The sequence below is a fragment of the Nelumbo nucifera genome, chromosome 4, assembly GCF_055504915.1.
Source record: "Nelumbo nucifera cultivar China Antique chromosome 4, China Antique-T2T, whole genome shotgun sequence".
NCBI classification, from domain to species: Eukaryota; Viridiplantae; Streptophyta; class Magnoliopsida; order Proteales; family Nelumbonaceae; genus Nelumbo; species Nelumbo nucifera.
This window is the reverse complement of record NC_142652.1, coordinates 24,078,436-24,090,574: the sequence shown is the minus strand read 5'-3', so window position 1 is coordinate 24,090,574 and position 12,139 is coordinate 24,078,436. Positions and strand designations below refer to the sequence as shown.

At 40.0% G+C, this 12,139-nt stretch overlaps 1 protein-coding gene across 1 annotated transcript; it reads right to left on the bottom strand.

Annotated features, from left to right (window-relative positions):
• Nucleotides 1-5,363: 5,363 nt before the first annotated feature.
• Nucleotides 5,364-10,593, bottom strand: NUDX1 (nudix hydrolase 1). The gene is made up of 3 exons (XM_010267026.3): nucleotides 10,331-10,593; nucleotides 9,203-9,766; nucleotides 5,364-5,665 (listed from the first exon to the last, which is right to left on the bottom strand). The coding sequence occupies exons 1-2, from the start codon at nucleotides 10,467-10,469 to the stop codon at nucleotides 9,468-9,470; spliced, it is 438 nt and encodes a 145-aa protein (XP_010265328.1). The 5' UTR covers nucleotides 10,470-10,593; the 3' UTR covers nucleotides 5,364-5,665; nucleotides 9,203-9,467.
• Between the last annotated feature and the right edge of the window lie 1,546 nt (nucleotides 10,594-12,139).

Below are 12,139 nucleotides of genomic sequence, written 5' to 3'. Positions count from 1 at the left end.
GTCAATGTCTGTCAAGGTGATTTTCTATGGTAGTCTGCTAGCAAATAGGGTTGTCAATTGGACTGGATTTGGTCCAATCTGGTCCAATCAAATATTGGTCCATTTACAATTGGACTAGATCAAATCCAGTCCAAATCCATACAAATCAAGTACAATGCAAAGTGAATGAATACAAAAGTACTTTCATAAAAGTACTTTAGTAAAAGGTACTTCTATAAAAGTGCTTATGTAAAAATATTTTTATAAAAGTGCTTGTGTAAAAGTACTTTTATAAAAGTGTTTTCATAAAAGTACTTTACTTTTGTAAAAGTACTTTTCATAAAATTACTTTTATAAAAGTGCTTTCATAAAAGCACTTTCATAAAAGTGCTTTCGTAAAATTACTTTCATTAAAGTGTTTTTATGCCGGCTTCAATTTTGATCGGTTTCAAATAGACAAGGGTTTAGCCTCATGATTGGATTATTGAGAATTTGGTTTAGGTCTGATTCAGACTGATAAGAATATGGGCCAATTTATTTTGGATTATAATTTATAATGGACCGTTCAAATCTGATTTGATAAAGTTTGGATTAGATTGGATGCAATCCAAAATTGGTCCATTGACACCCCTACTAGTGTAAACATTTATGGCATCTGATGAGGGGGAATTTGGCACTCCAATGACATCACACCACGTAGCACTCCTGAACCGTTGCTTAACACCTCAGTATCACATAGACAATGACTTGCCTTTGCCTAGATCATAGACTCCACCTCAAATGCACTTCGGACACATCATGCACACCCTGAGAGTCTACAATCACCACATTGGTAGGGTCGATCTGTAGGCACCTCGGTGCAAGGGGTGATCTCCCATCGAGGTCCCATCAACCTAGCCGAGGTCCAGATGGCAACCTTCCTAACATAGCAATCGAACTCTTCTGCATGTGCCTTATCATCTCTGAATCCTCCAGAATCACATCACCTAACCGATGGAACTGGCTCCCGTGTTGCCCACTTCGGAGGTAATCGGATAAGCCCTTTTGCTTTACGCGAAAACTGTCTCCGAGCGTGAAACCACCTCCGAGTGCAGCAAGCAGATAAGCCACATCCTCCCGGAAATCTAAGACACGCTACGTGAAGCTCATGATTGTGTGTGCCTATATAAAGGCGCCCCTTCAACCAGAGGCAGTGTGTGTGATTTACCACTCATAACTCTCTTACTTACTCGCTTTTTATCTCTCTTCAACCTCATCGCAAACTTAAGCATCGGAGTGCCCACCCTGGGTACTTTGACCGCTGTTTCTTTGCAGCTTGGCTAGCCAACCTAGTCAGTCTGTCATCCGAGTTGTCCTCCAACGAGGAGAACAATGTTGCACACCACTAACTGCAGTTTCATAAGTAGAGTTTCCTCAAAGAATGAAAATGAGCAAGATGGGGCATGGTTATTTTTCATGTTGGAGGCTACTCAATTTTTTTGTTATGGGTCTGATTTTTCATTCTAAAAAGAATGTGTCCCATGGCATGAATTTTGTAACCAAACACTAATGTTATTCAATCTTGCCCCTTCTTACCCAAAATGAACAAGAATTAAAAAACATGAAGCCTAGAACAGCAAACCAAACATAGCCTTATTCTCTAACTCTTGTGACGCTGTTGCTTCATGTTTGTCACCTTATTGGCATTCCCAACCAACGTCCATGATTCAATAGGTTTGTCACCTTCATGTTTGTCGCCCATTTTGTGGGACCATCCACATCTAACGTCCATGATTCAATAGGTTCAATGAGGGTGATCCCTTACACAAAATACTTAATGTTTCAATGATAATCTTTGAACCTAGTTGTTGGGGAATCTATGTCGGAGGGACCCAACCTATTGAATGCCTAGTTTCATCGTCATGATGCTCATCAGATCTCTTGAGAGTGTCAACCTAGTTGAATTTTTACGATTCATTACACTGGAACATGGAGCTAGTTAACAAAGCTTAAATTGTTACATTAATTATTATAGTACCATTTCTTCTTCTCTCACCTACCTAAACCTAAATTTGTAGATCAACTAACTATGATTGTTGATCTGCAAATTAACTGAAGGTGAGATAATTAAACCATCAGCATCTGCTAATTACGTTATGGTTTTCCAAATAAACAATCAATATCAACTATACCATTCAGACATTATCTCAATTATTAAATGCCCCAATGTTTGATTTTTGAGACTTATCTATAAACAGTCCATTTAAACAAGCTATTTCACAATGTTGGTCAAGGCTATTTGGGTCTTGAGAGGGGTGGATTGGAATAAAAATAAAAGGATAAAATACAAAAAGCTCCTCTAAAGTTTACGACAATCATAAAAACCTCTATAGTTACTATAGTTTTATCGTAGCAAAAACCTCCCGGCTAATTTTTCCAAAATACCTGTTCTCCCCTTTTACGAAATAATATGCTCTGTTTTTACTAAAATACTCCTATCTCAGCAATTTCATAATCAGCTCGAATACTGTTCATCTTCTTCCTCGTGAAGCACAGTGCCGGAATGGCGGTGCACTCCCCCCCTCCTCTTTCTTTCTCTCTCCGCCAACACGAAATAGCATTATCCATCATTCCCTTATCCTTGACTGAAACACACAACGACGGTGATGGAATTCAATCTCCACCTCCGGCCATCGTTTCTCCTCTCTCTCTCTCTCTCTCTCTCTCTTCCCTTCCTCCTCATTTCCCATCGTTTGACTTTCTTCTGTCATTGCAAACACCCCCTCGGTTACCGATTTCATCTATTCGAACAACAGTAGTAGCTAAGCTACTGTGACCACCTCATACCACTACTGCAACTATGGTCCCCATTTTTCTCAATCATTCTCTCTCTCTCTCTTCTTCCCTCAATTCCTTCCATTTGTAACTTGAAGCGACCGCCTCTTTGCTTCTACCGATCAATCCTCTGTTTTTCATCCGTCAACTAGGTTTGAATCTCTAGATTCCCTGTTACCTTTTTCTTCCATTATCTTTACATTTCTTTTTTTTTTCCATCTTCCCCTCTAGCTTTTTTTTTTCTTTTATTTTATTCCCATACCTCTCCACCATGCTTCCTCCTATAATGAAGGAGAAATTAGAGTACAGTTCCCGTTGCTGAACGAAATTACTAGTATCATCGTTGGACGGGTACTGGGAAACAGTAAGCATCGACATTGGATGTGTTACTGGACCAGACAATTAAGCCGTAAGCATCGGTAAGCACCATTTTCCCATCCCTATGCAGCGAAACTTTGGATCGATGACCATTGACGGGTCTGTCTCGGTTGGCCATCCATACAACAGTCTTGTCCATTAAGTTGGTATACCAGATTGAGAAGTTGTATGGTTTGTGCCCACTGGGTAAAATCCATAGATGAACCATTTGTTAGGGGAGATAAGAACGTTTGAAGCAAAATCTTCGACTGATAGAGAGGAACATCTGTTCAAATAACTCCTTGGGGTTCAAAATGCAAAAGTAGAGTAAACGAAGAAGACACTAAACATAAGAGAAAAAAAAAGGGATGACTGGACAACAAGGAACAAGGTGTCTCATGTTGGAAAAAAGATAAATTGATCTTAGAATTCGTTTGAAATATTTTTGAAAAATTTGGGGTTCTGCCTTCATTTCTGGTTTCTGTGGACAAACATCGAGTTAATGCTTTTACCAAGGACACTCAAATTTTCAACGATAAAAACGTAAAGGCCAAGTGAAAGAGAACATAAAGAATAGTCATCGGCTAATCGTCGCCAGAGACTCGTCTCTTTTTCTCTTCAAGGTTCACTGAATTCATTTTCATTGGAAGCAATCAGTGTTCGGCAGAACCTGTAGTTTGCTAGGGAAGTTACTTAATCAAACTTCACCAAATTGGCTATTACCGTCAATTTTTTAAAGCCACATGTGTAGAAGTTCTAGAGGCAATTCCGACAGTTCGTGACAGAAAACTCTTACAATTGCACATCTTTGCAAGTTCTAGAGGCTGTTCCAACAATCCGTGACAGGAAACTCTTATAATTGCACATCTTCACAAGTTCTAAAGGTAGTTTTAGCTAATAGAAAATGATATAGAGTCGGTGAAGGCCAAGCTAGAGGATGGCATCCTCGCAATCTCCTTGGCCAAGCTATCCCTAGACCAGATCAAGAGCCCCAGAGTGGTGAGGGGGAGCAAGCAAAACTGAGTGAGGTCAACAATAGTCGTGCCAAAAGACAAGAAATAATATAAACTAATTTAAAAATGGGTATTTAAAAACATTTGATGCATGGGTTTAACATTTTTCGTTCGGATCAAGAGATTTTTGTTGAGTTTTTAAAAAATTTAAGGGAGGCTTTTGTTAAAATAAAACTATAGGAGATGTTTTTATGATTGTCAGAAACTTGAAGGAAGGTTTTCATATTTTACCCAAAATAAAAATTAGGATAAAATATAAAACCTTTCTTGACATTTTTCCCAAGGCTCAGTTTGAAAGGAGTATAAATATAAATATGTAGAGTGCAAACCTTGAATTTTGTATGCATTTATACCGTCTTTCCAAACTCCTAAATTCTGAAACCTCCTACTTTTCCAAATGGACATCATGTTTGGGTGAATTTTTTACAAACCCAATTCTGTCCCTTTTTGCATGTGAAATCGTGTGTATAAGTAATGTCATCTTTTTTCCGTTTGCTCATCAATTTAATCAAAAAGAGAAGTGAATACTCAGAAGTTTAGCGTATTTTACATTAATATTCACATTTCAAGATAATTTTAACAGGGTTATAGAATGGTAATGTTGTATTCTTTTTGTAGTTAAAAAACCCCCAAGAACACTAAGTTTTTAACAGCAAGGATAAGTTCTTAAAATAAGGAATGCCAAATGCAGCCTAAGACTTGCTCGATCAAATTTCCAGGGAAAAAGAGAAGGGAGGATGAGAAAGATAGAGAGGATCAGAGGAAGAAGAACAAGAAGAAAAAAGGGGGCATGGTTGGTCGGTCGATTGAACTCTGTTCTTCCACAAAGAGGAAGGAAACGAACAGAGGCGGTGATTCAATCCGACCATTCTCAACGGACTGCTCAAAACAGAGGAGTTGTAGAAGGCTTAAATCTTTAACAACTTTCTTTCAGAGTAATTAGAGTAAGAAAAGAATTTAGCAGAAGAATTTTTATTTTGATTTTTCAATCTCTTTTTTCTATTCAAAAACTGTTTGAATACTTCTTTCCTTATTTTTATCCTAAAAATTAATTAAAAACTACCGTTGTAATCAATATGGAATCAACATGTTGGATGACGTTGAGACTTCACAAGACTCTGAACTTTTGTTCCTCTGCCTAGATCCACCAACAAAAGGATTAGGGTTAGGGTTATAGCCTTATAGGAAACAAGAAAGAAATAAAAAAGCCATCACTATCATTAACATCCAACGTAGCCCTTTGCTGTAAAAGGCAAGTCATGACTCATGGCGCACATTTCCAAAAATAGTGGATTAAGCAGTATTTGGTCTGTGTGTAAACAGTACAAGGCTGTGTGTTGGTTCTCTGTAAAAACTCTCAAAGATACAATGATAACAGGCACGTTTTCCCATATAGTTTCTGGCTATAATGAGAAAGTTTCAAGCAGAAAAAGATTTCTTCACCCCAATTGCACGAGATAAATTGATGATAATTGACATTAAGAAGACTTTATGAGAGATTTCTGCACCAAGAATCAAGGGGGATTAATTATTAGATAATTCACAATAAGCATTGGTTTTGTCCTTGTTGACAATACCATTCAATTTTAAGGCCAAGTTATTCACAAATAAGTTTAAATATAAAATCTTCATGGCAAAAAAGGGTTACTCGTGTAGGGATGGCAATTTCCATTTTATACCCTACCCGGTAGAGAGGGATCAAAGCGAATCGAACTTTTCACCAACTATTGGAGCTCATCTCGGTTCAGTTTAAATCAAGCTTCAAGCAAAGCTTTAGCCTAGTAAAACTTGGTTCACGAGGCTTGCAAGCCTAATCTATGTTTATAATAATAAATAATTTTATGATTCTTATTTTTTGTATGTAAAATAAAAATTTATATATATATATATATATATATATATGTATAATAATAAATATTATATATAATATTTTTATTTTTACATGTACAATAATAAATAATTTTATAATTCTTCATTTTTTGTATGCAAGATAAAAAATAAATTTTAAATTTTTAGGTTTTATTTTTTTTAGGAAGCTTGGTTCATGGTCAAGCTCGAGCTCAAGCCTAACATTGTTTTGGTGAGCCAAGCTCGAATAGCTAGGCATTCAGCTTGGCTTTGGCTCAAAACCACCCCAAACATGGGAAGGTTTTTTTTTTCCCTTGAAAAATGGATTTTGGGACAGGATTGGTATTAGGCTAAACCCAACCCTCCCCAACCTGCATATTGTTGGAAGGCTTATGAAATTATGTACTAGATGTTGAATGTAATAATTTTTTTTGATAAATTGAATGTAATAATTTTTTGAAATTTATGTAAAAGATAATTGATAGTTTGTGTTTTTTACATATTTAATCAAATAATTGAAATTTTTATATTTGTTCATGCTATTTTACTTGTTTATTATATATAACAAGAAATAATAAAAAATTAAATGTGGGTTCTAGACCTAACCCCACCTTCAAATAATAGTGTAAAGGAGGGTTTTGCATTTTCACATGGGAGAATTTGGGTTTTGAAAATCCAACCTGCTACATGTTTTGGGGAGGGCATGTATTGGGAGGTCTAGGGAGGTGGGGTAGTAACTAGAATTTACAAAACCTTCCTCAAACCTGCTTTGTTGCCATCTTGTACTACACAAGATACTCCTTAGACTTGGGCTTCTTGGTATTGGAATATCTTTGACCGCTAAAGGTGTTGGGGTAGTGACCAGAACAAAAGCCACTATCTAAAGGTGTTGGGGGTGAGCAAGGGCGAACCTAGGATTTTTTTTTCCTGATGGGGCCAAAAGCTAGTAAACATGGGTAGGGGGACCATAATATAGTGGAGATTTAAATGGGCATTGTGGAGATTTTAAAGGCAAAAGAGAAAGGGGAGGGGGATGGCCCCCTCCATCACGCCCTGCCCTGGCTCCGTCCTGGGGAGCCAGGACTTCTGTTGACTTCTCTGTAATCCTTGGTAACGCCTTCATCAGTGACTTCAGTTGACTTCTTTTATGAATCAAAACTTAAAGTTCCCAATGAAGCCATACAATGCTGGAAAGAAGGAATTACCTTTTTCTTTCCAGCATATCCATCAAAGGGATTACAATATTTGTTTTGAAAGGTAGAAGGAATTACCTTTTTCTTACAATATTGCATAGTTTGCATGAAAGTTGGCCTTATTTTTCATAAACATAGTGCAAATCAGGCCCCAGAGCTCATTCCAATGAACAGAACATTTTTTCTAATTTTGTTATCAAAATGGAGAAAATAATTCTTTGAACCATTGCTGTGAAATATGATTAAGATCTCATTAAAATCTTAAGATTTCATTGAGGACCAAGCTTGTCGAGACTATGTCAAGATCATCAAAATAATCATTGAAGCCCAATCTACAGAGTGGATAGATGAAGCCCCAATCCAGGTCGACTCCACCCCCCAATGCTTATAATTACAATTAAGTAATAAAGGCTTCAATAGTGCATATTAATGTGGCAAGAAGATTATGATCACAAGGCAAAAACTGCTACAGATTACAGAATAATTTTGCAATGTAGAATGAAATGCAACACACAAAGTGACCTGCCCCAAAAATCCATAGTTCATAAATGAAGATGGAACACATTCAAAAGCAGTTTGGGCAAAAATCTCTAAATATGCAAACATGATATCTTTAACAAAGTATCAGAACCAGTAACTTTTGAATGTTCCAAAATTTGGTATTTCTAAATGTACCGAATATGAAAAGCACAAAAAATGGTCTGAATTTTATCACATCATTCATTATATGAACCATGCATTTAGATCATCATCATCATCCATGCCTTATAGCAACTATATGGGGTCGCCTACATGAATCCTGTTTCACCAATCCGTTCTATTCAGATTTGGTTAGTTATCCATTGAGAAACACTTGCATGTGAAAGGCAAGATTTCCCAAGTAAATATCATCCAAACAGAATTACTAACCTATTTTTTCGGATGTTCTCGTGATTGAATCCACAGCCATAGAAGTAAATCTTAACTACATATTCAAGAAAATTAACAGTGGGAAAAAATAGAGTCATAGGTAAAACCTTAAAAGCAACAAATTGACTACAGATACTCATACTGCAAATAAACAATAAAGAACCAAATCATTCATACACGAAATCCAGATTTATTTTTTAACCTTACAAACTCCAGTCTCCAGAACTATTGAGGTCAATCTCTAAAATGGCAGCTACTCATATTCTAGTTAGTTGAAGACAGAATCCTCCTCTTGAACAACACAATCCTACTGTATTATCTATACCTATGAGGTCAACCTTACCTATATTTTCTCTTCCTCCTGTATATGGACTATGAAGTTCACACCTGCTGTGACACTGCATTATCTTGTGATCTCCCAATGAAAGACAGGCATATGATTCCCTCTTATTTAGATTCAAGACGCCAAAGTGATCTGATTTTCGTTTATTGGCTGGCATCCCTGTGTTTCATTGGAAGTTGCAAGATGTGAACTCATGTATATGTATGCTTCATTTGGCTCACTTAAAGTGACTTCAATAGATAAATAGGTCGGTAAATTCTTTCAAACCTAATGCTTGCCCAGCAAACTCTCCCATTTGCTCTTCTCCCAAAATCCTAACACTGGTAGAAGGGTCAGCTTCTGTAGGTGCCTTTTCCTTGACCGCAGACTCTTTATCTCCATGATACAACCATGTCCTCCCTCCCGCCCTCCCTTTCTCATGGAGAATGGGCCAGTCAAAGTTACAATTAGACATTCAGGGCGTGCTCTCAATTGTTGTCATTTTTCACCACAAAATACAGAAGCCATTTGCCATTGTAGTATTTCATTTGAGCTTGTGGAAAAATGTCTGTTGCTAGTAGACTCAACCCTAAAAGCTTTGGAAGCCTTATTTTTCTAACTTCTAAATAGTCTCTTAATTCAAGGACCACCACAATTGTTAATGGTTTCTGCATTTTGCGTCAGCCTTTTATTGAAAAAGAAGCTTCCAGTCTTATATTGAGAGAGAAAAAAATAAATAAACAAACAAATTAAATGATTCACAGTACCTTTTATTCTTTTGCCATAGGTTAGTCAACGCACTATAGATGAGAACCCAATTAGATGACCACCATTAGATTCTGTAAAAGGGAAGTGATATTGCAAAATGGATTCATACACAACCCAGTTGATTGAAGTCACAATTAAGCGGCAGAATAAAGTATTACGTTACATTCGCACATTCTGAATTTGGTACTATTATGTTAAACTTGACTATATAGCCTATATTTCATCTCAAATAGGGGGCTGCAACTAACTAGAAGATCAAATTGTTTAGCGGGAGGGGAACGGATTGAAACCGCTTTCAGCCATAGCCTTGAGAGGTCGAAAGAGTGGTTGGGGGAGGTTATTCCAATCGAACCAGTCCCATCCATCACATTTGTTGGGCTCGAGGTTTTGAGGAACTTGGCTGGGATCTTTCAAGACTGCACGAATGAATATGGTAACATAATGAGAGGGCTTTGCTTCTTCCAAGAAGAGGTTGTTGGTTACTGTTAGGTACTCCATCTTCTTGATGTCTAGACCAGTTTCTTCCTTCACCTCCCTTGCTGCACAGTCCTCGAAACTCTCACCTGAACATACAATTTGAGATAGAACCCAAGAATCAAAAATCAAAATGGTTGGAAACTGCTGAGCTCTTGGGCCCTGGAGCTCACTTGTGAGTAATGAAGGCATTTTACTCTGCAGATTCTCCAGTGTTTTTGCTCTGGCGTGGTGGATTAGGAAAAGACTCCGGCCAGTTTACTCAGAATAAGAAAAGACCAGGCACAAGGGAAAAACTAAAAACCACTGGTCCACCAAGATCGCATTCACATAAGCGTTGGTCAATAGGATACCCACAGACTATCGGAAGTCGGACGTTTGGGAGGGCGGAGTTGAAGCTTGAGGCATTCAACTAAGCTGGCTGGTTCAGCTGCTTTGAAGTGCTCCGGATAAGCTATTCAAAGAAGCTGAACCTGAGAAGCGGACAACTTATAGGCTGACCGTGTAGGGGTCCATTTCAGAAAGTCAGAAGCAGCTACGCTTCAGCCCTCCCAAACCCAAACGGGCATGCTAACACTCCGGCGAGGCGCAAGGTCGTATATGAAGGGGAACCAAGCAATGGAAGAAAGAAGAAGAATAAGAAGAAAACTGACCGAACTCGAGATGGCCACCAGGGAGCGCGAAAGTGGAGTCGCCGATGGAGGAGCGCCGCCTACCCAAGAGCACAGTTTTCCCATTTATCACGAACACTACCACCGCTACTCTGGGCACTGGTGCACTACTGCCTGCCATAGATGGATGGAGCCGACTGCCGCTTCACCGTCCTCCACCCTTGAGTTCGTGAATCCCAGCCCGGCAGCCCCGGCCTTCTTTCCCTCTACTGAAAAATGAACATTTCCTTTAAAGCCCTCCTACGCCTTCCTAGTACCTACGTTTTACTGGGGGTTTCTTGGGCTGCATGCTACGACTCTACCGGGAAAATTTTGGCTGCTCACACAGTCACACCGGCACACCCCACTCCCGCCCATGCCACGTCAAGATACTAACGGTGGCTGTGTCCCTCCGTTAACTCGCTGTTTGCCCAACTCCTACGGCCTCTTCGCCCCCTCCCCTGCCAAGAGACAAGCCCTAGAGGCATGCTTATGCTCCTCTCTTCCAACTTCCAACGGAATGTACATTCGGACGACAGATCTGATAGAGGATGATTTGATCCGACCCCTTGAGATAATGTGACGTGGATCTGACTCAGTACGAGCAACAACTCAACGCCACAGCCTAATTGCGATTAAGTAACGAGCCTGTAGGATAGCTCGTTACGTCATAGTTTGCTATAGGGGGAGTTCACTACAATGCGAGCTCGAGATCCCCCGAGCTACTGAAAGGGAATACTTCAAGACTATCCCAACTCGCGAGCTAGGGTAACCAGCTCGCTCCAACACTTAGGCAGAAAAGACTGCCCCAAAGACAATCTCGATGAGGATCACCTCGAAGTATCCCTGGGAGCTCGCTACGAAGGAACTCACTACGCGATAGGGTAGATCGCGACTAAGCGACGCGGTGCTCTCAAGAAGATTCTATCTGACAAGACCATACCCATCAGACTGCGCCACGTCTCTTGACTGACGGCGCAGTCCCTGCCCATTCGACAAACTGTATCCACGTCTCTCGACAGATGGTGGCGTGCCTGTCCTCCCGGGATGTGTCACCCATCCAATTGGGTAGTACCCTACAACGGTCACCTGCGCAGCCCTGGCAGGTATCGGCTGCGACAGAAGTCCAGTGGCAGTTACGCCCGATTTGATAAAGAACGCCCCTATAAAAGCTCCTTAGTCGAAGCGGAGAGGGATCTTTGATCGAATACGATTTTGAGTCATCTTACTTGCTCTCGAGCTAATATTGAGAACTCAGTGATCTAGCGCAACCTACACTCTTAGCCTCTTTACACTCTTTACTTTCTCCCCTAGTGTTCTAACTTAAGCTTCGGAGTATTCTGGCCGGGCAAATCCCCCAAGAATCCTTCACCATCTTCTTCCCAAGTGTCGTCCGTTGCCAGCTAGGAGCCAGTCAGCCACCAGGTAGGAGTGCCCGGATCGTGCCGCATCATTTGGCGTTGTCTGTGGGAATCAAGAAGCCTTCCTCTAAGCTTTTACAGTTTCCTTTTCTGAAAACTCAGCATTCATGGCTTCCTCCAGCAACGTCGGACGTGGTGCTAGCCAAAACGCTTTTGGGGAGCAGCCCCAACTTCCTACTGTCTGCATTGGGCAGTTCACCGTCCCCCTCTTCGTGGACGGAGTTCCCAATTTGAACCTGCCTCTCACAGTGGCACCGGCGGTCGCTCCACTCTCTTCCACAATTGAAGCAACCTTTGCTGAACCCTCGGTTGTGCCCCCAGTGGCCAACCCGAACCAGTTGGAGGATTTAATGCAGTGCATGCGAGTCATGCAAGCTCAAATGCAACAATT